The sequence below is a fragment of the Pleurodeles waltl genome, chromosome 6, assembly GCF_031143425.1.
Source record: "Pleurodeles waltl isolate 20211129_DDA chromosome 6, aPleWal1.hap1.20221129, whole genome shotgun sequence".
Classification (NCBI taxonomy): domain Eukaryota; kingdom Metazoa; phylum Chordata; class Amphibia; order Caudata; family Salamandridae; genus Pleurodeles; species Pleurodeles waltl.
Window position 1 is genome coordinate 433,432,295 of NC_090445.1, and position 25,255 is coordinate 433,457,549.

The window sequence follows — 25,255 nt, forward strand, 5'->3', positions numbered from 1 at the left end:
CATAGAAAGAGGAAGTAATTAGGACAAGATCATTTTCCTTGTTACCTCTGCTTTAGGGAAGCATAGCTTTTTGACAGGTTAACAAGTATGTGTAACCCTGGGATTGCGCCAAAAAACTATGGATGGATGCATGGCAACGCCCATGCTTCACCCATGTATCATATCTCCGACACAAAGTATTTACAAAGCCACGCAAAGTGGCTTCGCATAGCTTAGTAAATACCAAAAAAGATTTTACAGCTGAGCTACACCGTAAAAGTGATGCAACCTTGACACAAAACCTTAGTAAATACGTCCCTTGGTTTTAGTTAAACAATGGTGGACAGGGAAATCGGATACCTCATTACTCACATGCCTTTACATATAAGAAGTCTCAAATGCTCCATAGTCACAACTTGAAATAGGAAAAAATAAATACAAAGAAATGCTTCAAATTTGCCAAAAGTTCAATCTCACAACAGCAAGAAAAGATCGTGCTGAAATATCTGGCCATGCTGAAAGTAATTCAGATGAAAGATTGGGTTCACCTGCACTAATTAATGTTAAACAAAATCAATTTGAGGTCAGAATATATTACTTTTTAAGAGATCATCAATAGTCTCTTAGAAACTTCGAAGACTGATTGCGCAATGCTAATATATTCATTTTTGCAGAGCAGTTATTCAGTGTTCAAGATGAAAAGCCAATGCTTTGTTCTCATTTACCTCACTTACCTCATATTACTTGTTTTTTTTTACAAAAGGGAAACAATGTCATATCTTAGTTTAAATAGATTGCCAAATGTAATAGTTTGTCACTTGCTCTATTTTGTCATGAAGAATGCTGAAAACATGACATCAGTTTAGAATGCTGAGAAAGATCTGGACCTTGACAGTTCGGCTCAGGCAAAGCTTGGGGCAGGGCTGGCAAAGATGTAGAATAAACACTACACATTTTCATATATAAAGTTCCTGATTTATTATTCAAGTTGTGCCTTCACATTTGGGTCAGCTGTTTGGTCTGCCAAAACAGCAGTCACAGAATATAACTTATCAGAAAAATTCCATTGCTGTCATCTAATGGACAATTGCATTGTCTAGGAGTTTAGAGTGAAGATAATTCTGCCTAGTGATAGGCCTGTATCTTGGGAAATATAAGTGACAGCCACACATTGCTAATGATTCTGGGTTCAGCAGGGATTCATGTTGATGCTGATGGTGGTTAATGGTCTCTATTAACAAGCTGCAGTACGGACATGGATGGCTGAAAATCAGAGCAGGAATTCCTGGTTACTTCGTTGAGCTTCCGATCAAGGGAGGAACTGCGGCTGGCTGGTTGGTAGACCTCTGCATAGTCCAGAAAACTCAGTGGTAAAACTCAAGGCTGGCTCAGCACCTCTCCCAGGTCCATGGCCAAGGGTGACGATGCAGTCTGTGCTTGGTGCCACACTAGCCCTAACTGTTCCAGTGATGTTCAAACGCCTGCGTCACAGTTGATTCTGTGATTTGTTCCATCAAAACAGTGGTCATAGCATGTAACTTTTATCAAATGAAAATACATCACCTTGAATGGTCCTGGAGGTGTTCTCTGTGCTGAATGAATTCAACATCAGATTTTATGTATGGCCACAGGTGACTTAAACGTATGATGAGGAAGCCAGTTCTGATGATCCACTCTTTTTACAGTTTTCACCGACCCACCCCTCTGTGGTTTACATGTATTTTTTTATGAAAAAGCAAAAATCCTCTACTCAATATCACAAACTTCATAAACCTTGAATTATCTCAATTCCCAAGGGATGCAGACCTAAATTTGGGGATTCTCAGATGCTAGATTAGATAATTGGAATTTGGGCCTACCTGTCCTTGCTGAAAAATTCCAACACCAAAGGGTGCTGGGGTAACTGTACAGCCCTCAGCTAGGACTAAAGTCACCTGTCAAAATTAGAATGTCGTTTAAACTGCTAGTAATGGTCAAACAATTATGTTGCCAGTGGTTAGTTGAAGGCCAGGTGTCCCCGAGGTGAGGGTTATGAAGTCCCTGAAAAGTTGAATCTTGAAAATTGTAGGTGATAGTCATACAGTGATACTGGGTTGAGGACACATTCAGTTTTGATGCTCATAGGGGTCAAATGTATCCCTAACTGCAAGAAACAAGTTGTAATACAGACATGGAAGGGACCTCACAGTCGCAGAATTGAGCTCTGGGTGTGGGGAGGGACTAAGGCTGGCTGATTGCTAAACCACTGCACAGTCTGGCAGTCAGTAGTAAAACACAAGTGCATGTCCTGGGCTAAGGGTGATGAGTCAATCTTTGCTTGATGCCATTTCAGTTTGAGGCTAGCATGTAATGGGTTGCAGTGTTCTCCTGAAGAAGAAGTTGATGCCAGGGTCTTTGCTCAACAGGCAGCCTCACCAGTCTGAAGCTTGCTCATGCGCGCATCGACTCATTGGTTCTTGGCGCACTGGCGGTCTCCAATGGGGCTTTCTGAGGTACTCATAGGAGACTGTGGGGCAATCAAAGAATCTTGTTTTAAATGTTCTATTTCTCAGCTCGTAACGTACGCATTAATCCTTTACTACCCTAGTCCTTTTATTTTATCCTTTTTCTTTTAGTTTCTTCTTTTATTGACTCAGTCCCTAATTACCCTTTACTCGTTCATTGCCTTTGTCCTTTATAGTCACTATCCCTCTCTCTCTGCCAGGCCCTGATTTCCCTCTTACTGCCAGGTCCTGATTTTTTATCTTACCTCCAGATCCTGATTTCCTCCTCATTGAGATAGGCTTCTTTTAATCTCACTTCTCACTACCAGGCTCTGTTTCTACATTATAGTGCTGACTCAGACACTTGTTTCCCGAGGGCTACATCATCGTGTTCTATATATTATTCTGAAATAAAGATAACACCTGTGAATATATTGTAACCAGGATCAGCTACCTTAGGGCCAGATGTGATATCACACTGGTCGCAAACTGGATCCCACCTTTTGTGACCAGTATTTTTATTTTAGAGAAGTAACTATGGCCCATATTTATACTTTTTTAGCGCCGCATTTGCGTCATTTTCTGACGCAAAAACGGCGCAGACTTGCAGAATACAATTGTATTTTTCAAAATTGCGCCATTTTTGCGTCAAAAAGCGGCGCAAGTGCGGCGCTAATAAAGTATAAATATGGGCCTATGTACTTTAGGTAAGTTCACAAAATGATGAACTGCAGGAGGCTGCAGAGCGACCTGTCCAATTAATATTCATGAGGCCGGTTGAATTTTCTGAACCATGTGATTGGCTACAATCACGAGGATGGTGACCTGCAAGGTACTGCAGACCACCATTCCTACGATTGTATTCTGAAACAGAAACACTTTATATACTAAATAAAAAATGATTAGTTCATGGAAAATGTTTTCAGTTTTGGAAAGCTTCAGTGAGGTCAAGGAGTGGTTGGGAAGACCACTGCCTGCTTCCTCTGAACCTGGGTAGTTCTCAAAGGACAAAGTATGAGAGTCCGATATGACCCAAGCTCGGGAATCAGTAACTAATCAATGGCTTGCATACAGGTTGCAAACCACTGATACATAGGGTTCAGATTCTGTATTTGGAAGGGACACACACAACACCCCCTTCCAAATAGTGATTCCGTAACCACGTGACTCAGAAAAAGTTTTCTGAATCATAAAATGTGTTTAGTACATTAGAAAAAAACTTTTTTTGGTCGCAATCCTCTGATTTACAGAGTTGTAGGGTTTGCACCCAGAAAAAAGCATTGTAAATATGGCCCTGAATGCCTTCTACAAAAGCTGAGTTTTCTCAAGTTTTTAGTAAAAGATCCCATACCTTTTTGATGACCCTTGGTAACTCATTCCAGAACGAAGTCCCATTGCTGGCCATGAATTAACTGACTGAAATTGTATTTCTGAAGCCAGGTGCGATCAGAGTGACACTATCACTGAGTTTCAGAGTCCGGAAGGGCTATTCCATAAAACAACTCCTCATGAAGACTGGGCTCTTAACTCGTCGTTCATGGCAAGACAAAAAACATAGCTTCTTGGTGGCTGGAAATCACCAGTCAGATAACAAGAGGGTCATGTGATCACTCTTTTGATTTTTGAAATAGTTTTGCGAGTCTCTAATGAATCTACTGAAGTTTCTCTCTTGGTTGAAAGACCACAATAGACTGGATTTTTCAATGAGAACAACATGGCCGATTGTTCAAGCAAAGCTCTCTCTTTGGTCCTGACAGCAACCCCAGGTTTGCCATCAACTGTCATCTTACCTCAGTCAGACATATTGTTTAGACCTCTTAAAGTTCTTTGCAGCACCTGGACAAGATTAGCACTTCAGACAGGCAACAATGTCCTACCACTTTGAAATAAATTACTGCCCCCACCCCTGCCTCATAATGCAGAATGTGCCCAATTTAACTAATCAAATCTTGAATGATCTCAGGATGGTGTCTAGACCCTAATCTTTTCAGACCTGCTACCAACAACTGATATCTTCACTTATAAAAGTTTAGTAAGCCACCTCAAGGAAACTGGGACAAAAAGTGGCATCCTCTATTTATTTTAATCTTTCTTCTCAGTTTTCTATCAAACAGTGCCAAAGCCCTCTTTCACTTCTGATATTTGTAAAATTGAGCGTGGCATTCCACATTAGCCTCCCCTCTCCAAAGGTATCTTCATTTTGTACGTTGACTCTCTAGATAAGCCCATCTGCGCTCAAAGATATCAAGTATGTATGCTCTGACACTAAGATCCCCAATCAATGAGGTAAAAGTTTCCTGTGCCACCCTTACCCATCTTGAGCATTTTCAAGATGGTGGAAGTCTTCGTTCACACTCAACATGGGCTCTAGGGGCTATGTATGTGTGTCGGGAGAGCATACTATGGTAATCCTAGTTTCTATCCCAAAAATGCAGTTTGGGGGCAGTCACTGTACCCCTAATAAACCCAAAGAAAGAAGTCTGGAAGAACTCTGCAGGGGTTTCCAGCAACTAGATTGTGGATAAGCAGGTCCTTTAGCAACTAGACAGAAGATATTCAGGAATTGTTTAGGCAGCCTGTTTCCCTACCTTTCAAGACAATGGTATGCCTGAAGCCAAGTTTTACACTATCACAGTAGTGAATGGCATAATTGGTGCTGCAGTCAACTAGTGGCATTAAACTAATAGGCCTGAGTGCATTTTGTACCATATACTCAGGACTTATAGGCAAATTAAATATATCAATTACAAATATGACAATTCAAGGGGGAGCACAGGCACTTTACCACTGATTAACAGGGTTAAAACACACAGATGTATAACACCAGCAAAAATACAGGGTTCAGCTAAAGGAGAACAATACAAGATGGCCATGCAGACAGGCAGATTTCCTACATAAACAGTCACAACGCTTCTTGTCTTGTCTTGCTAAAAACTGTAGTTTATCAGCTTAAGATTCTTCAGAGTGCAGCTCCTCATCTGATCCACAAGATGAATGATCATGCAGATCTGTTCTCTCTTGATGGGATAGGAAAATGTTTCACTTGTTCGAGCAAGGTTTCTCTTGTGACAGCAGCAAGATTTCCTGCAATATAGTAGTCTATTAAAGCCATGTCTTAAATAGATGATTAAATCGGTATATAATACTTTTTACTTTTTTTAACTTCTTGTAGTCACATTCAATTTAATGGTGAAAGGATTTTCTCCTTTAAAGGAGGCAAAACCAGAAATAGTGTTATGGCTGCCTACGAAGTAGCATCACCCTCCCAATATAGAACAGAGGTCCATAGTGCATCACTACGTCGGGCTCTTCAGGCAATACAGAGTGAATAAACGTGGATAAATACAGCCCTGTATGGCCTTCATGGTTCTTTTTCACATTTGTATTATATTTCATTACTTTTTCATCTTCTGCCTCGCTATCCTTTTACATTTGACCAACACTATTGGGCACTTCTGGCTGTGGGAACATGAAGGTATTGAAGTAAGAACACAATACGCACTCATGTTGATTATTTTCTATTTCTATTTCCATCATTTTATTTTTGTATGAGCTGAAGTTTGATATGTCTTTGGTATGCCGCCAGCATCAACACTACCTGCTGTGGTCCTTCAGAGGAAGAAAGACGGAGCCGTGAACTGCAACCGTTGAGTCGGGTCATAGAACTAAGGGTATCTCACTTCACTCATGAAAGAATTGAATCTCACCCTGGCCTCAGCTGCTCAATCTTCTGGAGGCAGTAGGCTTTTGAAGAACAATTTGCTCAAGAGGGTAAGATATGTTGGGCAAGTGGATGACAAATCAAAATTCAATTATTTCTGGCAACTGTACATTCCAGGTACCTTTGTGAGCTAGCGGCTAAAGTTTCTTATACAACAGTAAAAGACTGAGGTATCGCTGGTAAAGGCTGCACAGAGGAGTCAGAAAGATGGCTGCAAAATAATTCTCAAAAGAGTCAACAGGAAGTGGCGTCAAGTGCTCTGCATATCATCCGTCATGCTCAATTCACAAAGTGAGGTCATCTCTTGCACAGATTTCTGAACATTATATCACTTCTCTGGTAAAGGCATGGTAAATGATGTCATCACCCTGGCTACCTCATAGAAAACTGCCATCTTTCAAGGTAGCTCCGCTTCTGCATCAGACCATATTAGTATTCGACTCGCCCAGCTTTCGGAACAGCTGAAACAATAGTAAAAGTGGAATTATTCATTGCAGCGTAGATGGCGAGGCATATTAGATGTTAACATCAGTAAATGAGAAGGACACGTAGGTTTGACCAGTCCAACAATGGCTAGGAAGTAAAAATGCTTATAAAGTGCTACTTGGAATGTGAACGCTGTACACATCCTCATGTAAGCAGACTGGGAGACTGCCTAGAAGAGTGTTGTTTTACGTTTGCATTGGTATCACATGTGGTCACAGAAGATACAGCGGGTCAACTGAGAAATTATAAAATGGATTCCCAGAGAGCTGAGAGTAAAGTCACACAGAAATCAACGTGGGAAGTCAAACACAGGTCGGAATGAGATGATCAAAGTGATGTCACAGCGGGAAAACAGAGTCGCCAGCGTGGGATCCCAGAGGGTTTAAGAAGGGGGTGGTCCACAGAGTGGTCAGAGTGAAGACATGGAACAGTCAAGTCGGGAAAATGGAGTAATTAGGGCAAGTTCCCTCACAGATCAGCGTTTCAGAGCATACCTAGGAAGAGGGCGTGAAGGATCACAGAAAGGTCAGAGTGGGGTTAAAGAGAAGACAAACGCCTTGGTAGAGCATTGTGTGTTCGATCACTGATTAATTAGAGCAGGATCTCAAAGAATGTTAACAGCTAGAGACTTCTGAAGGAATTAATTCCAATCAAAAGCTTATAAATTTTAGACTTTAGACACAAAAGATCCACTCAAAATTAATCTGTTGACAGATATAGTTTATATAGATTACTCATTGCAGGCATATACAAAAGAACGTATTCCATGGTAAGGTATTGTTAATTTAATTATATAGTAAAAAAAAAAACATATATATAATGTACATTTATAGTGTCCCTTCCTATAAATATAGCCCTGAGTTTGGTCTCATGGTTAGTTACTGTATAGAGACTGCAACATTGACAAATTACATCAGAACTACAAAAACAAAGGTATTTGATTTATAATCGTTTATACGCATCTCGTAGATTAGGTTGAGTGTTATTATACACCACATAGGACTTCATGTACAATCAAAAACATTGGTTACTTGTATATATTATTTGGTGTGCACTGTATATATGTGACCCTTTATGTATTTGTTTGCTGTGTAAATAGTACAAGATATATATATATATTCGTTTACATTTGTTACTATATAATTACATAATTAATTGTTCATAACTTAGTATGGAATACTTTCTTTCATTATCTGCCCTCAATGAATTATCTTTGTAAACTGTATTCATTGACAGATCAATTTTGATTGGATCTTGTGTGACCAATTTCTGAAATAAATAAGCTTTTGATTGAAAATAATTCCTTCGGGAGGCTCTTGTTTCCATTGTTTTTGGGTTACTCTATGGTATTTTATGGGCTCTCACTCAGAGAAATCAGACTAGATTATGGAGAGGTTAGAGTGGTGTCTCAGATGTTTTTAAGGGGAAAAGTGAAAGAGCAGGCCCAAGGAGAGATTCCGTCTGATAATACTGGTACATATGGAAGACGTTACATACCTGTAACACTCATGTTGCAACTGGTCTCTTACAGAATCATGTCAAGCGGGTGAGCTCAGAATGGCTTCATAACTTTCTCAAATCTATGTGCTGTGGGTATCCTTCATAGGTGTGTCTCAGTGATTCACTATCATGTCAATGTAACGTGCTGATAACCCCTGTCCTGCACATGACATACTTCGACCTTTTTCCCCTCTAGCTGAGAACGTGTGATGTAGCCCTGTGTGTTTCAATTCCATGTAATAATACACTCGGCATTCCACTTTCTGCATTTTCAAGGGCATGGGTACAACACCTGCCTGACACTGATATCGTTGTGGTCCTGGGTTAGGCAAAGGTTAAAGAAATTGTGTATCCAAAGAAACCCTCCGTCAAACATTGAATAAATCCGAAATGGTATTTTGTCCATATTTATAATTGAAAACATGGACAAAGCAAAATCAAAAAACAGAATTTAAGATGCATAGTTATGTGACGTGAAAAAGTAAAATTGCTATTCTATAAATTACTTAACTTGAATTACCAAGAGCCCTAATTTTGTATGCTGTTACTGATTTTGCTGACTATTTATACTTTATTAGCGCCCATTTGCGTCATTTTGTGAAAATACAATAGTATTTTGTAAGTTTGTGCCGCTTTTGCGTCAAAAAGCGGCGCAAATGCGGCACTAATAAAGTATAAATATGGGCCCAAATGTCTGCATCGCTGAAAAGAGACGCAAAGCATCATAGATGAGACTTTGTAAAACCAGCTTGCTCAGCTGAAACTACGTGTTATGTTGTTACTTTGAAAGGTCGTTTACCCTTTTCTCTCGCAATTTTTTCACAGCGCCTTGAGACCCTAACGGGTGAGTAGTTGCGCTTTACAAGCTGATTGATTGATGATCTCACCATTGGACCTGCTTATATCTAAATGAAAATTTAGTGGTGTGACTAATACTACAAACTTCTGCTGGGTTGGGGGCACTTGTCTCCACAGCAGGTGTCAGAGGGAACCTCTTGTTTTTTCTTTGACTCACAGACTTATATTTGCAATAATTAGTTTTAAGACTCATTATACATTTTTCTAGATAGAAAAAAAAGTGCGTGTTCAACACATTTGACCACAGGTTTACTGAATTGTTTTTTGTATTATCTGTAGATTATTACAATTTTAAGTGAATGAGCCATTTTTTGCTTTTTACTTGACCCAGATGTTCCTCCATATCTATTACTATATTTCAATTACTTTGATTCAGTGCTAAAATGGTGCCATGTTACAATAAAGATCGAGAACGGTCTGACAGCTTGGAGAGGCCACAGTCAGTGGTGCCTGTGATGATGTCGGTCCCTAGAGCAGTGGTCTCCAAACTTTTTAATGCCGCGCCTCCCCAGTTGAAAAATAAAAATCATTGGGCCCCCCTTCAGAATTTTTCACAAATATTTTATAAAGATGGCAACGTTTAATTATGTTCAGAGTACTTGAACATTGCAGTTAAGTACTGTTACCTTTTTAAAAATGCAATAACACGTTTCTGCTTAAAACAAAACACTCTGTGTGATGCTTCTTTTGGCCAGAGCCTGGTGCCCCCCTGGGATGACTTGAGCCCCCCCCAGTTTGAAGACCCCTGCCCTAGAGGATGATGGGAAGCTCTCGTTTCCCACAGTGGGGAGAGAATAACCCCTCTCATCACCACAGGGCAGGGAGAGAGGCCGGAGAAAGCACATTATTCATGTTGACTGCAGAACTCAAATCTAGACTCAGTAATGCTGAGTAACGGCTTATCTGGGGGACTGAGGATGGTTGTAATTTCTTAGAATAATTTGGGGGCTCAGCAGCTCTATATAAAATGCTCAAATGACTGGCTGCACAACTATATGTTCTCCAACAAGACATTTCTTCACTGAAGTCTAAGCATTTAGGACCATATTTATACTTTTTTAGCGCTGCATTTGCGTCATTTTTTTATTCAAAAGCAGCGCAAATTTACAAAATACAATTGTATTTTGTAAGTTTGCTCCGATTTTGCATCAAAAAATGACACAAATGCGGCGCTAAAAAAGTATAAATATGGGCCTTAGTATCTCAAATAGCAGGTGGTGGCGTGAAATTTTCTTGAATTGTTGGACTATAAGCAGTGCTTAATTTGTGCTTGTTGTTTCCGGTGCTGAGCACCGGCACTTATTTTAGAGGGCCGGGGCTTATTCTTCTGCCTCAAGCATTTGCTGCGAGCAAAAGACACAGATGGGAAAGACGGAAAAAGGGAAAAACGAAAATGCGTCACAAAGGGAGAAAGCAGAAAGCTGCAGGAGTGAGCTGGAGGGGCAGGGAGTGGCTTTATATGGATTGAAGAGGCCCGAGGTGGCTTCAGGATTAGGCTGCCTCAGTATTTCGTGTTTCCACATTTAATTGCAGCAGCCGCGTGTTTAAGAGGAGGACTTTGAGCACCAAATTAAGAACTGACTATAAGGATCCTGTGGCACAACCGCTGGAGTTATGAAATATCTGAGGATCCAGAGTTTCTACAGTTCATACATAAAAGGCCGCTTTCCATCTTGTTTCTTTGTGGGTGCATTTTTTATCAAGCATGGATTTCTCCTACATTGAGGGCAAGGGAGACACACTGCACATTTTATCATATTTTCAGAAAGAAAGACCAGCAGCTTAATGATCGTACTAGGGAATCGTTTGTAAATACTGCAGGTCAAAAGGTTTAATTCCACTTTTTCTGTTTTTCTCAATGGAGAAAATATCCCCTTTAGGTACATTGGCCCATCCATTCTGCCGATTTCCTTTCATATAAAAACACCAACGTCATTCTGCCGTGCCGCGTCTCTCCTCCATCCCATAAGATACGTGGTTTAGTGTTTATCACTCGCTGGCGTCGGCTGGATGCCACAGGGAGATGAGACACCCATCCCTAATGCAAGGGCTGCAAGTGGTACCATGATACTTGGCTGAGTCCGGGGCTGCATCGCAGATGCATGAACAGGTTGAGAGGCCGGTGACTCACATGGCGGAGAACAGCAGCCAGGTATGACGCTGCCAGAGGCGACATACCACTGGTTGAGTGGCGTGACACACAATCACCAAACAAGATGGGGTCCAGTCCTCTCTGAGCAAGATCATTATGAATCTGCACCCCGTGCCACTCTGCCAGTCGATGCCCGCTGCGCGACCATACAGGGGTTTGAGGGACAGTTACCAGGAAGCTTGCAAAGTGGATGGACTGTCCAGCTTTCAAATAACCCTCATCTGGGGTGACGAGGCACGCAGAGTTACAAAAATATCCCATATAAGAACATATGATGAACTACATAGCATGCAATGAAACACAGCATACAACATAACATATTACAAAATGCAAATCATCACAAACAATATATAACGTGACTTAATATAATATAGCATACGTGTTCTAGAGGAGAATACAACATGATGAGGCATAACACACTAGATGAAACAGAACGCACGCCATGTTCTTACCAGGCTTAGGAACGGGATATTCCCAATTGAACCGAGGAATCCAAACACAACCGGGAAAAAGCCTCTGCAAGTGAGAAGAGGGGGTTGTTGGTTATTGATAAATATCATCGAATGAGTTGTGCAGCCATCATAGCCAGGAGAGAATGATTACTGCATATTTTTACTTGACTGGAGGTCGTTGGCCAGGTCTATGGGACTGATGGGAGGTTGGCCAACAAGCAGATGGCCTCTTGGCAACGGTGGGTACAGTGATTTGATAAAAGATCACACCAAGTGTCAATTAGCTGAGTTGGGATTTGAAAGCAGCAGTACGCTCAACCGATCTATTACATGGACCACCAGGCCCCCAGCACTTGTACCTACCTGAAGAGGGCCACAAAGCCGTAGATCTCGAGCGCCATGCCCAGGATGGGCCACCGCAGCAGGACTATCAAGATGCCCCCCAGGAAGAAGCTAGTGCCCTTGAGCCGAGGTCTCTGGAAGAAGAAGGTAAAGGTCCGCCGGAGCCCGATAATCACAGCAATACCAGCCAGGAAGAGAATCTGGAGGGAAGGCACACGGTCACTGGTAGTTACAGTGGGGTTCATGATCAGGCATTCTGTACGCGCACATTCAATAGCCATACACGAGGAGGGAATCCCATAAGCACCATATGAAAGACTTGGGCTCGCCGTCTCACAAAGTGCTTGCGCACACGAGCAATGACCCTGCATGGGTGGCCATCCACACTGACAGATGACGTTAGGGTTTGACATCTGCCACTATGCACATAAACACACACGGCAGGTAGCAAAATAGGCAACCATGATATGCAGTACCCGGGTGCATCACTTGGCCCTACATTTGGGCACTCGTAGAGTCCTTTGTGTTTCGTACACCACTCTTAACAAAACCAGCTGTGCTGCCGCCAAACCAGCTCTCCCCACTCTGCATCTGACAGGGACATACAGGCACCTCTGTGCTGGCAGCAAGATTTCGAAACTGCCTTCACTCTCATCAACACTCCCCCGCCTTCATGCCCATGGTCAGATCTTCCCATACCACAAAGGCTTTAATACATGGTTTGTCCCTGCTCAGTCTCACATGACTGAATTCACCCTCTGGGCGACTTGTCCCAATCAGTGGATGGTTCCCGGGACTTCACGGACCAACTATTAAGTAAGTGACACACTACAGAATCAAACATTAGGCAATCATTTTTATAACCACATTTTATTGATTTTATTACGATCATATATAATGACGTAACATGACGAATTCGCACCTGTTTCACATCATCCATGACATAACCCTTCTCAAGACCTTTCTCATATCAGATATTTCACCCAATGGATTCGTCAGATCATAGTGCACCCACCATGGGTCCCAGATCTTTGATATTTCTTGGGACACCCTGTGGCCTTATATATAGGTTTGTCTAATTTTGCACTCCAGTCCACTGCTGCTCTCCACTCAGGCAATGTTGGGGAGTGGATGGGTTCCATTTGTATCCAACTTCCCTTCTGGCTGCAATCGTTGCCATGCCAACAAGCTTGCAGTCCTCTTGGGTACCTCCCAAATCCTTTAGGAAACCTAGTAAAGCAATCTTGGGTGACAACTCGATGGGTCTTTCGAACACCTGAATGAGGGTTTTGGCGATCTGTTGCCAATATCTGGCAGTGCTGGGGCATTGCCATACCAGGTGGAAGAAGCCTACCTGGTATGTAAGTTGGGATGGGCTGGCCATATAGCAGGTTTATTACATCAGTGGTTTCCAACCTATTGACTCCTGAGGACCCCCACTGAATCACTACTGAAAGCCGGGGATCCACAAGCAATTTGTATGATTTAAATTTCAAACATTAAAACAGTAATTTGCAAAAAATACACAAGTACACACCAAACAGATACCTGAATTACTAAAGATATAATTATTTTATATTGAAAAAATATGCAAAAATCGAAAACTTTAATAGGAAGGTTGGTACTGCATCTCAGCGACTAACTTTTCAATGTTTCGTTTTATTTAGGAAAGATGAATCCTCCTGTCAGATTCTACTTTTCCCAAGCGGTTTCTGTTTTATTTTTTAGGTACTTAAGATCTGAGAAAGCTTTTTCACATAAATATGTGGTTGGGAAAGGAAGAAAAACCATAAGGGCCTCTGATCTCGCCATAGCCTCTCTGTCACATGTAATTCATTTGTTTTATAGCACCTCTCATAACAGTATAGAGTGTCAGAGCACTTTACAGGGGACTACAAGGTGTAGGATTCACGTCATCCACACTGGTAGGCATTTTCTAAGAGTGCTTGGTATGAAGATGCACAAACTCAGGATTCAGAACATAACACAGTGGTTAGTGTTGACTTTAATATTAAGAACGTATTTCTATGCAAGTAAACCTTTTTAGCAGCATAAGAAAAATGAAAGGCTGGGAAAAAAACATAACTTTCTAATTTGTGCCAGGAAGTTTGCATGCAGCTCTTTGATGGCAGATCATAGTTCTCTGTGTTTGATTACAATTGTAAGTTATGAACTGCACAGTAACAAAAGAATCTCTGTGACAAAAGCAGTAACCCACTGTGCTATGCACATAAAATACTGTTCTTTGCATGATACACGTTCATTGCAGTAAGCATATTAACCATCTGCACTACCGTAGATGAGTCAAAACTGCCACTAGACAAAACTCTCACCTCTCTCCAGCAGGTACATTAATCACCAGAGTTCTCATGACACTTTTATTTTTGCCCAAAAGCTACTGGATGTACAAGGAACTTTGCAGTGCTTTTTAAAACTGATGTACAAAGTAATAAACATAACAAATACACACCTGTTTCTGACAGAGGCCCAGCTGGAAAAGTGCCTTTCTTCTGGCCCAGGCCTGTGGACCCCTGGGAATGTGTCACCGGCCCCTGGCGGGGGCTGTGAACCACAGGTTGGGAACCGCTGCATTATATTATCTAAACTCAGGTTGCCCAGTTCTAGCCGTTATGCTAGACTACTCCAGCCCCCAATCAACCAATCATTAATAATCAGGATCTGTGAGGCCCATTAGTGGATCTTGATGTCTGCTACCCATAATCCCCCTCTGTAAACCAATCAGTGGCACTTGTCTAGGCAATTCATGGGAGTAGGCTCTTTCCTAAGAAGAAGTGGATTAAGGCAGTGACACCAGTGAACCAATTATTGAGCATTAGAAGTAGGAAAGTTCTGCAGAATGTACACAAAGTACAGAAATACCATCATTTTAAAGAGTGTCATTCTTCCCATGATGTTCTGCAAGAGCGTGATCCACTTGTGGAGGCCTAGCTTAGTTTTGTTTAGGAGAGGAGTGAGGTCAAAACTCCTAGTAAGCTCTGGCACCACGGAGCTGCATGCACCCAGGTATTTAAAGGTTAGGCGATGGTTCTGGATAGTCGTGTGTCACTGTCTCCTTTATGTGGGACCAGAAGAGATTTGCCCCGGTTTGCAAGAAGCCAGAGGCTTCTTCATATATATTCACGCTTTCTACAATTTGAGGACCTGATGTCTGGGGGTGTGAAAGGAAGAGAAGTACTTCACCCATGTACAGATCTGATTGATTGATGATCCTGCAGCGATCCTCCCAACTCTTACCCCTGAACCCTGGCGTTGCAGAAAATCAGCCTGCCCAAATGTCTGTGTAGAAGTATGGCCACTCACCTAGACCCTTTGGTGAAGCCTGCGTGAAAAACAAGGTCATAGCCAAATTGGCATAGGAAGGTGCAATTAGTACTCAGTAAATGGGTTTCCTGCAACAGTAGTACCTCTTGTGTGAGTCGTATGGCAAAGTGGAAGACCGCAGGACATCTGATGCGGTCCATAAGACCATTTACATTCCAAGATAATACTTGAAAGTCAGTCATCAGGAGTCTGAATTGGTGAGGTATGGGGGTTCTCACTGGGAGTTACCTCTGACTTGCGAGGTGTGTGGAGAAGTATAGTATGGTTATGGATGCATGCCGAATCTGACTAGTGTGACAAACTGTAGTGAACAAAAACTCTATACGTTTTAACTCCCCCAGCAACAACTGTCCCCCCAGAAGCATCTGTTCCCCTTAACCTTCCCACCACTAGGATCATATACCAGCACTTGTGTGAAGTCCCCACATTGGAGTTTGCCAAGCCAATTTGTTTGTAGGTCATAGCTGCATACCTAGACCTCAATTAAGAAGACACTCCTGTGGTGCTTTCTCAGGCAATGGCGCTGTCACTCTGAGTTTCCCTTCCCCTATGAGGCAGCTCCCAGTGGGTCTCTCTGGTCAACATGAGAACCCACTCAACATTGGCGGGAGACCTCAGTCCTCCGGGGCATCATCTGGCGGGCCATGCCAGATGATTGTGGAGATCTTTAGCGCTATCCATGACCCATTTGGGATTTTGACCTCCTGGGGCTCCTTCGTGGTTTTAGTGGCGCGGGTCATCTAATTCTTAGTAGCGAGCTGTCTTTGATTACAACGTTTGGGGAGTCAGAGCAATGCAGTTCCCGTTTCTCCATGGCCCATTCCCAAGCTTCTATAGGGGTCTTGAAGAAAAGGGACTGGGATTTGTAGACCATCTTTAGTTTTGCTGGGAAAATCCGCATATATTGCAGGGACATCTCTCTCAATTTCACTTTGACAGTATCAAAGGACTTGAGTTGTTTCAGGATCACCTTGGTGTAATCAGGGAAGATCATGATGCGGGTTGACATTTCCTAATTTATATGCTTCACATAAGATACGTTTGGGGTCTCTGTTTTCTAGGATCTTGGCAATGATGGGGAGTGCTGGTGCCTCTGGTGGGAGACGCTGGGCCAAGGACTTGTGTACACTTTCCACTACAAACCATTGCAACAAAGTTTCTTCCGAGATCAGGGATCTGATCCACACTTCGAGGAACGCTTCTGGGGATGAGGTTTTGGTCCCCACTGAGAGTCCTGTGAAGCACGCATTTTTGAGGCAATACCGGTTTTCAGCATCTTCTGCCTGAGCGTTAGAGATTTGGTGGTAGATATCAAATTGGTCACTTCAGCCTTGAGGTCAACCATGCCATCCTCCAAGGTGGAAACTCTCCCTTCTGCCTCAGTGACTCACCCAGTCACCCTCATTTCAAAGATCTTAGTGGAAAAGTGAGACATTCGTTCCCACCTCTCCAACTTTAGTTTCAGCTGCCTCGCTGTGAGAAAGTAGCCTCTTTCTAGCCTTGTTACCCCCACTTTTGGCCTGTTTGTGAGTGTATGTCAGGGTGTTTTCACTGTCTCACTGGGATCCTGCTAGCCAGGGCCCAGTGCTCATAGTGAAAACCCTATGTTTTCAGTATGTTTGTTATGTGTCACTGGGACCCTGCTAGTCAGGACCCCAGTGCTCATAAGTTTGTGACCTATATGTATGTGTTCCCTGTGTGATGCCTAACTGTCTCACTGAGGCTCTGCTAACCAGAACCTCAGTGGTTATGCTCTCTTTGTACAAATTGTCACTAACAGGCTAGTGACCAATTTCACCAATTCACATTGGTATACTGGAACACCCTAATAATTCCCTAGTATATGGTACTGAGGTACCCAGGGTATTGGGGTTCCAGGAGATCCCTATGGGCTGCAGCATTTCTTTTGCCACCCATAGGGAGCTCTGACAATTCTTACACAGGCCTTCCACTGCAGCCTGAATGAAATAACGTCCACGTTATTTCACAGCCATTTACCACTGCACTTAAGTAACTTATAAGTCACCTATATGTCTAACCTTTACCTGGTAAAGGTTGGGTGCTAAGTTACTTAGTGTTTGGGCACCCTGGCACTAGCCAAGGTGCCCCCACATCATTCAGGGCAAATTCCCAGGACTTTGTGAGTGCGGGGACACCATTACACGCGTGCACTATACATAGGTCACTACCTATGTATAGCATCACAATGGTAACTCCGAACATGGCCATGTAACATGTCTAAGATCATGGAATTGTCATCCCAATGCCATTCTGGCATTGGGGAGACAATTCCATGATCCCCAGAGCCTCTAGCACAGACCCGGGTACTGCCAAACTGCCTTTCCCAGGGTTTCACTGCAGCTGCTGCTGCTGCCAACCCCTCAGACAGGTTTCTGCCCTCCTGGGGTCCAGCCAGGCTTGGACCAGGAAGGCAGAACAAAGGACTTCCTCAGAGAGAGGGTGTTACACCCTCTCCCTTTGGAAAAAGGTGTCAGGGCTGGGGAGGAGTAGCCTACCCCAGCCTCTGGAAATGCTTTGATGGGCACCGATGGTGCCCATCTCTGCATAAGCCAGTCTACACCGGTTCAGGGATCCCCCAGCCCTGCTCTGGCGCGAAACTGGACAAAGGAAAGGGGAGTGACCACTCCCCTGACCTGCACCTCCCAGGGGAGGTGCCCAGAGCTCCTCCAGTGTGCTCCAGACCTCTGCCATCTTGGAAACAGAGGTGCTGCTGGCACACTGGACTGCTCTGAGTGGCCAGGGCCAGCAGGTGACATCAGAGACCCCTTCTGATAGGCTCTTACCTGTCTTGCTAGCCTATCCTCCTTCCTAGGTAGCCAAACCTCCTTTTCTGGCTATTTAGGGTCTCTGCTTTGGGGAATTCTTTAGATAACGAATGCCAGAGCTCATCAGAGTTCCTCTGCATCTCTCTCTTCACCTTCTGCCAAGGAATCGACCGCTGACTGCTCAGGACGCCTGCAAAACCGCAACAAAGAGGCAAAGACGACTACTGCAACCTTGTATCGCTGATCCTGCCGCCTTCTCGACTGTTTTCCTGGTGGTGCATACTGTGGGGGTAGTCTGCCTCCTCTCTGCACTAGAATCTCCAAAGAAATCTCCCGTGGGTCGACTGAATCTTCCCCCTGCAACCGCAGGCACCAAAAGACCTCATCACCGGTCCTCTGGGTCCCCTCTCAGCACGACGAGCGTGGTCCCTGGAACTCAGCAACTCTGTCCAAGTGACTCCCACAGTCCAGTGACTCTTCAGTCCAAGTTTGGTGGAGGTAAGTCCTTGCCTCACCACGCTAGACTGCATTGCTGGGTACCGCGTGATTTGCAGCTGCTCCGGCTCCTGTGCACTGTTCCAGGATTTCCTTTGTGCACAGCCAAGCCTGGGTCCCCAACACTCTAACCTGCAGTGCACAACCTCCTGAGTTGTTCTCCGGCGTCGTGGGATCTTCTTTTGTGACTTCAGGTGAGCTCCGGTTCACTCTTCTTCGTAGTGCCTGATCTGGCACTTCTGCGGGTGCTGCCTGCTTCTGAGAGGGCTCCTTTTCTTGCTGGGCGCCCCCTCTGTCTCCTCACGCAATTGGCGACATCCTGGTCCCTCCTGGGCCACAGCAGCATCCAAAAACCCTAACCGCAACCCTTGCAGCTAGCAAGGCTTGTTTGCGGTCTTTCTGCGTGGGAACACCTCTGCAAGCTTCTTCACGACGTGGGACATCCATCCTCCAAAGGGGAAGTTCCTAGTCCTCTTCGTTCTTGCAGAATCCACAGCTTCTACCATCCAGTGGCAGCTTCTTTGCATCCTCAGCTGGCATTTCCTGGGCATCTGCCCAATCTCGACTTTGTCGCGACACTTGGACTTGGTCCCCTTATTCCACAGGTACTCTCGTCCGGAAATCCACCTTTGTTGCATTGCTGGTGTTGGTCTTCCTTGCAGAATTCCCCTATCACGACTTCTGTGCTCTCTGGGGAACTTAGGTGCACTTTACACCTACTTTTCAGGGTCTTGGGGTGGGCTATTTTTCTAACCCTCACTGTTTTCTTACAGTCCCAGCGACCCTCTACAAGCTCACATAGGTTTGGGGTCCATTCGTGGTTCGCATTCCACTTTTGGAGTATATGGTTTGTGTTGCCCCATACCTGTGTGCTCTCATTGCAATCTATTGTGACTGTACATTGCTTTCTATTGCTATTACTGCATATTTTTGGTATTGTGTACATATATCTTGTGTATATTTGCTATCCTCATACTGAGGGTACTCACTGAGATACTTTTGGCATATTGTCATAAAAATAAAGTACCTTTATTTTTAGTTTATCTGTGTATTGTGTTTTCTTATGATATTGTGCATATGACACCAGTGGTATAGTGGGAGCTTTGCATGTCTTCTAGTTCAGCCTAAGCTGCTCTGCTAAGCTACCCTTTTCTATCAGCCCAAGCTGCTAGACACCTCTTCTACACTAATAAGGGATAACTGGACCTGGTGCAGAGTGTAAGTACCCCTTGGTACTCACTACAAACCAGGCCAACCTCCTACACTCGCGAGAAGTTTGTATCTCCTGCTGAAGCTTGTCCACTTCTGTGGATTCCAAGTGTCCCTAGACTGGGGAAGTTGCAGCTGATGGTTTAGAAGGCTGCAAGGGTGGAGTGCCCTAACTTTGCTGTGTGGTCTAGTGTCTGTGTGAGCCAAATCTCTATTGCTCTGCCTTCCACCATTTCTGAGCCTTTTCAGTCTTTTGAATATCTTGATATTAGAGTTGGGTGTAAATCTTGACAGGTGGGGTAATAGCACTATTTGGAAGTTACTGACAGCCCTTTACAGATAACTCAAAGATCAGGGATACAGTGTCCTTTCTCTTTTGTCCCCGCATTCTCCTGAGGCAGTAGGTACTACAAACCTAAGATGGGTAATATGCAGTTGTCTCTAAGCTCCCTTTATAACTGCACCATGGTTTATCAAATCCACCTGTATCTTTGCAAATCTCAATAGCATACAGTGTCTCTAGATGTTGAAGTGTCTCCTGCATTGTGTTGTGGACTGGACTGATGTGTGTGATTGCTCACAGTTGTTAGATGCCAGCACCAGCCTCTGCGCTGGGCCTGCAGCATCGGCACAATCCCCTGGAGGTGCAGTAGTCTGCAACTGCTTGCATCTCATCGGTCGGTTGGGACTACTTGGGCATCAGTAGGCAGGAGCTGCACTTACTCTGCCTAGTTGGGGGAAAGGAGTTCTTTGGTGGGACTTCTTAGGGACCAATGATCAAACCTGTCACCCAAATGAAGCGAGGAGCCCAGCCCAGTAACAGTGATGCTCTTTCTGAGTAAAGACCACCACAGGAACAACTTCTCATGATCAGACTGCTAATCGCAGTAACCAATTTCTTTTGCACCTAGGCAAAACATGGTGCTTTTTTGCAGTCTTCAGTTACCGTCCACAACGCTGGGCAGTTAAAAGTGCCAATGCAAACACAAATCTCGATGAGCAATTATCTAGATTCAGGGCACCCTAGAGGAGAATCAGGGTCTCAGGGTCTCACAGCACAGCCTAGTAGGTCATATCCTTCCCTGGTCTACAGCTTCCTAATCTTAGTTCTTCTTACACAGTTCCTCACAGCCCTGTAGGTAGGTTTTCCTTGGTGCATGAGTACCTCCAGCACCCTTCCTCAGCAGTCAGTGTGCTCCTTCATTCAATATGGTTTCATGGCAGCTTATCCTACATGGATGCCAAACTACCAGGGTCCTGTTCTAGAACTTGGCAAGGACGGTTTACCATCAACTATCCCAACAATGGAACTCTGATGTCTTTTAGAGACCAGACTGGAGTGGGACCCTAGGAAATGGTGAATGAGAAATTGTGCCACAAAGACTGGGATTTTCTCACCTATCCTGATAGCAAGCTTATAGTCAGAGATTGTGTATTCCATGAGCCTAGTCTTGTGACTAGTATCAAGCAGTTTCTGATTTTTGCAAGCCACGGAGTCAATAGTTGGTCTTTGTGAAGTTAAAGTTATATTTCTTCTTTTGGTTCCATGAAATGGCCTGCCGCTCTTCTCATTCGTTCCTTGTTCCAGAATGATATGTTAAAACAAGCAGAAGAGTAGAGAAATGCAGACTGGAGAAAACTCGTTTCTGGAGTAGAAAATGAGACCTACAAAAAACCTCTGGAAGTTCTGGCATGTGGACTGTAACAGGCAGCAAGAACAGCAGACACAGAAGGAGCAAGAAGCCCTAGAAGAATTCAGAGCGAGCAACCAATATGGCGTGGTGTTGTGACTCACTAAATCACACCTCAGAGCTGCTTAAATAGGAAGAGGTTGAAAGATGGGAGTAGGTATCACAGGAATTATTTAAAGCCATACTAAATGGGGTGTAGATTTCACAGGAGCTATTGATAGCCAGGTTGAGTTGGGAAGGTTTCATAGAACTACTAAGCTTAAATTTCTCTAACTCAGTTGGTAAAATATGACAAGATATTTCAAGAATCAAACTCCCAGAATTGGTAGTCAAACCAACAGCATTCACACAGAACCAGCAGAGGAAGGCAGAAGACACAAAGCGTGCAGTCCCATTAGCATTCTGTAGAAACATGCCCATAGTCAGAGTATGCACTCAGAGACAAGCAGTCCATGTCTAACACTCATGGGCATGAGAAGAATGCCCTGCTGAAAGAAAGTAACTCTCCACATTGAAACTAATTATGAAGTACGTGAATTCCTTTAGAGATAAGACGGCAAGATTGGCAGGGAAACAGGGAAACAGGCCAGCAAGCAACTGTCCCTCCAGACTTGAAAGACAATGTTCCAAGATCCACATTCTACACAGGAACACTTATACAAGACCCAACATCCACACACACTGGACATCTACCTTTAACACCAGGAACTGTTGTGCCAATTATGGAAACAAAAACCTTCCAACCAAATGACTAAACCAACTATACAAGTGACACAGGCACACCACTGCTCAGTCCTTTGGCTTAAATCATGAGCCCTCCACAGCCGACATGGGTCAATAAACTCGAGAACTTTGACTAGTGCTTGCTGAATGGCATGGCATCTAATATTCCTTAAAACACAGTCTTTGTCCTCTAGTGTTACAAGGAAGGAGAGGTAGGGCTGGGAGTTTCCTGTTAGATGAACCTAAAACTAAGGCACAAAAGAGGGAGAGGCTTCCTCTATCAGCTACTTCCCAACCTTTTGGTTGGACCACAACTGGTGGTGAATGTCTCAGGAAGTGGGCAAACACTCTTCTATCCTCTACTCCCTAGAATGTAGAATAGTATAAAGGAATATAAATGTCCCGGAGGAGCTCTGTAATTCACACTTCCATCTGGGAGGCTCCATGCACCATCCAATCTATCTACCACTCACAGGCTCGGGATCCAGAATGGATTCCTGTGCTACAACAGCTAAACACACAACATGCATGTTTCAAGCTCATCCTACTACATATATGTATGTTAATCATAACTGTGACATTCCTGTCCCACATGAATAGAGAAAAAGCACCTTATTGTAGAAGACCGGAAGGCACCAGTGGCATAACATAGATCCCTGCAGTCTGCGCGGTGCGGGCAGGGGGCACCCTCAGCACAGTAGCACACCTGAGAGCTCCTGAGTCTGGGGGAGGGTGGCCCTCTATGAACTTTTCAGGGGGGTCTCCTCAATGTTCGTTACACCACTGGAAGGCACATTTAAACAGGAGAGGCCAGTAGACCACTCTCCTCGTCTAGATGACAGGAATAATCAGTCACAGCCACCGCTGTCAGTTCTCCATAGCCTGGTGAGCTATTAGTAGCCATGTTCAGTGAACGAAGGCCCACAGGGTCTGCACCAGCTCAGGGGTGCGTTCAGTGCTTTCCTTGCCACAGTGGCCTCTAATTGTACATGTCTGATAGTTGTGTAAACCAAGGTAAAACATAGAAAATGCACAGACTTGCTTCATGGGGAACTCGAGGCAGGAGTACATGTTCTCCAGAGCCATGTTTGATCCCATTTCCATCCCAGGTTCCTTGAGACGTCCTTCAGGCAGGCTTCAATCAACTCACCTTGCTCTAGTCCTTCAGGACAAGACGTCAGCTCCACTCCCAACAGAGGGCAATTCTCCTCTTTATATTCCTCGTCACATCAGCAGAGCTCAGCAAGGGTCCCTTACATAGGAGTCAAGCACCTGGCAGAGCCATGTCTCTGGCCAAACTTAGCTCTGTATTGGTGCCAGCAGTCTCCATATGAAGTTCTGACATTTAAAAGTACAGATCAGCTGGGGGATCTAGGCTCAGATAGGTGAGGTTTTTTTTTATATTTCAAACATACTAACATTCAGATCAGAATGCATCTGGTCCAGGCATTTTGTATACTGTTCAAGGCGAAGAACTTACATACAGGCTCAGCCAAGGTATCTGTGCACTCAGCACAAAACAGAAAGGGAGATGGAAGCTACTGAGGGAACCTAAACTAGGAAGCAAATGTATATATTCCCAGCTCAACAGGCAGGACAGGGCATCTGAAACAATTGACATGCAGGTAATTCCATCCAAAGATGACCAAAAACAACCTAAAAGGGAGCCACTATCTTGTGCACAAACACACTATCCCCATGACATGGTCTCCCAGCCATGCATACCACAAACCAAGACACACAGGTCACACTGCACACCATCCACCAAAATCCAAATGCAAAGAGCCCAGTAACGGGGGTGTAAGGAATCTCCTTTTTCTGCATATGTCCCTGCATTTTGCATTTTCTTTCTGGACCTTTCCACACTGAATGTGCTCTGGCCCTAACATGGTACTGTTAATATTGGTTTCACCTAATTGGTCTATTTAACTTTCCAGTGAGGCCATGGTAGATGGTGCAGAAATTGCACCATGATGTTGAAACTAAATGTCATATGCTGGCTGCAGCGTGTATGTACACCACCCTCATACATGACAACAACAATATATAGCTGCCAGGAGCACCACTGTACACTTGCTGGGATTCCGTTTAAAATCACAGCAGTGATGCATGGAATGTGTAGTCTCTTTGCCCTAAAGAAAATAAATTTTTTATATATTTATGTGTCACTCCTAATGTGTGTATTGTAAGCCCGCAATCTGAAGAAAACATAGGGCGGACCAAAAACCAGAGGAGGAGCTGGGCAAGGTGCTCAAGTGCGGCACAACATATTTTAAAACTGTGCACTCACAGTGACTGAATGTCCAAAGGTTGTTTTTATAGGCGAGCACAATGTGCTCAGTCCATTCAGTAATCTCTCTTTGGACTTGAAACCACGCCCATGCCACGTCAGTCACTTACATTGGTTCATGGGCTTGCCTTTTAAAATCCGCTTGCTTCCATCTGTGCCTTTTCTGGTGTTTAGCCCACTAACACAGCACAGGTAAAGTACCAAAAACATACGAGGCCCTGTGTTTCAGTTCAGCCTGGAGTCCGGACTACTTTATCTGTTTATTTTACACCCAGCGCGATCGTGCTGCATTTTACATAGCGCTGTTTTTTTTTTGGCATTACAATGCTAATAGCTCTAACTCGAGCAAATGCGAGACCAGTTGCATTGAAAATGCTTGTTACTGTATAGGTTTATGCTGCATTCTTGAGTAACAGGCTTAGGTATGATTACAATCCTTGATTCATATTTTCGACGTGGAGAATGCCAGCCAAATAAGTTAAAGATATTCTAAAAAGTTTTAATTTAATGCTGAAATCATATTTTTGATAACTTTAGCAGAAGAATAATTTTAGTGAAAGGAAAAATTACTTGACCAAAAGCAGGGTTGCGACGGTGCTGCCTAATGATAGTGTTACAGGATGCTGCCAGTACGAAGGTGAACACTGGAAGCAGGTTGTAGAGTACAAGTCTCAATATTTATTGAGGAGAATACAAGTTCATCGGAAGAGAAAGCATCCTGACCTCCATCTCTGACAGCAACTGTC

The 25,255-nt window shown here is 43.8% G+C and overlaps 1 protein-coding gene across 2 annotated transcripts in view; it reads right to left on the reverse strand.

The window, feature by feature from the left end:
- Positions 1-709: 709 nt before the first annotated feature.
- GOLT1A (golgi transport 1A) overlaps positions 710-25,255 on the reverse strand; it is a 70,442-nt gene continuing 45,896 nt past the window's right edge. Inside the window, exons 3-6 of one of the 2 annotated variants that reach the window (XM_069238496.1) lie at positions 11,995-12,173; positions 11,632-11,695; positions 6,560-6,644; positions 710-5,546 (exon numbers count right to left, since the gene is read on the reverse strand). In XM_069238496.1, coding sequence (XP_069094597.1) covers positions 6,603-6,644; positions 11,632-11,695; positions 11,995-12,173 — 285 coding nt within the window. In that variant the 3' untranslated portion in view covers positions 710-5,546; positions 6,560-6,602. The other variant, XM_069238495.1, reaches the window with a different exon arrangement.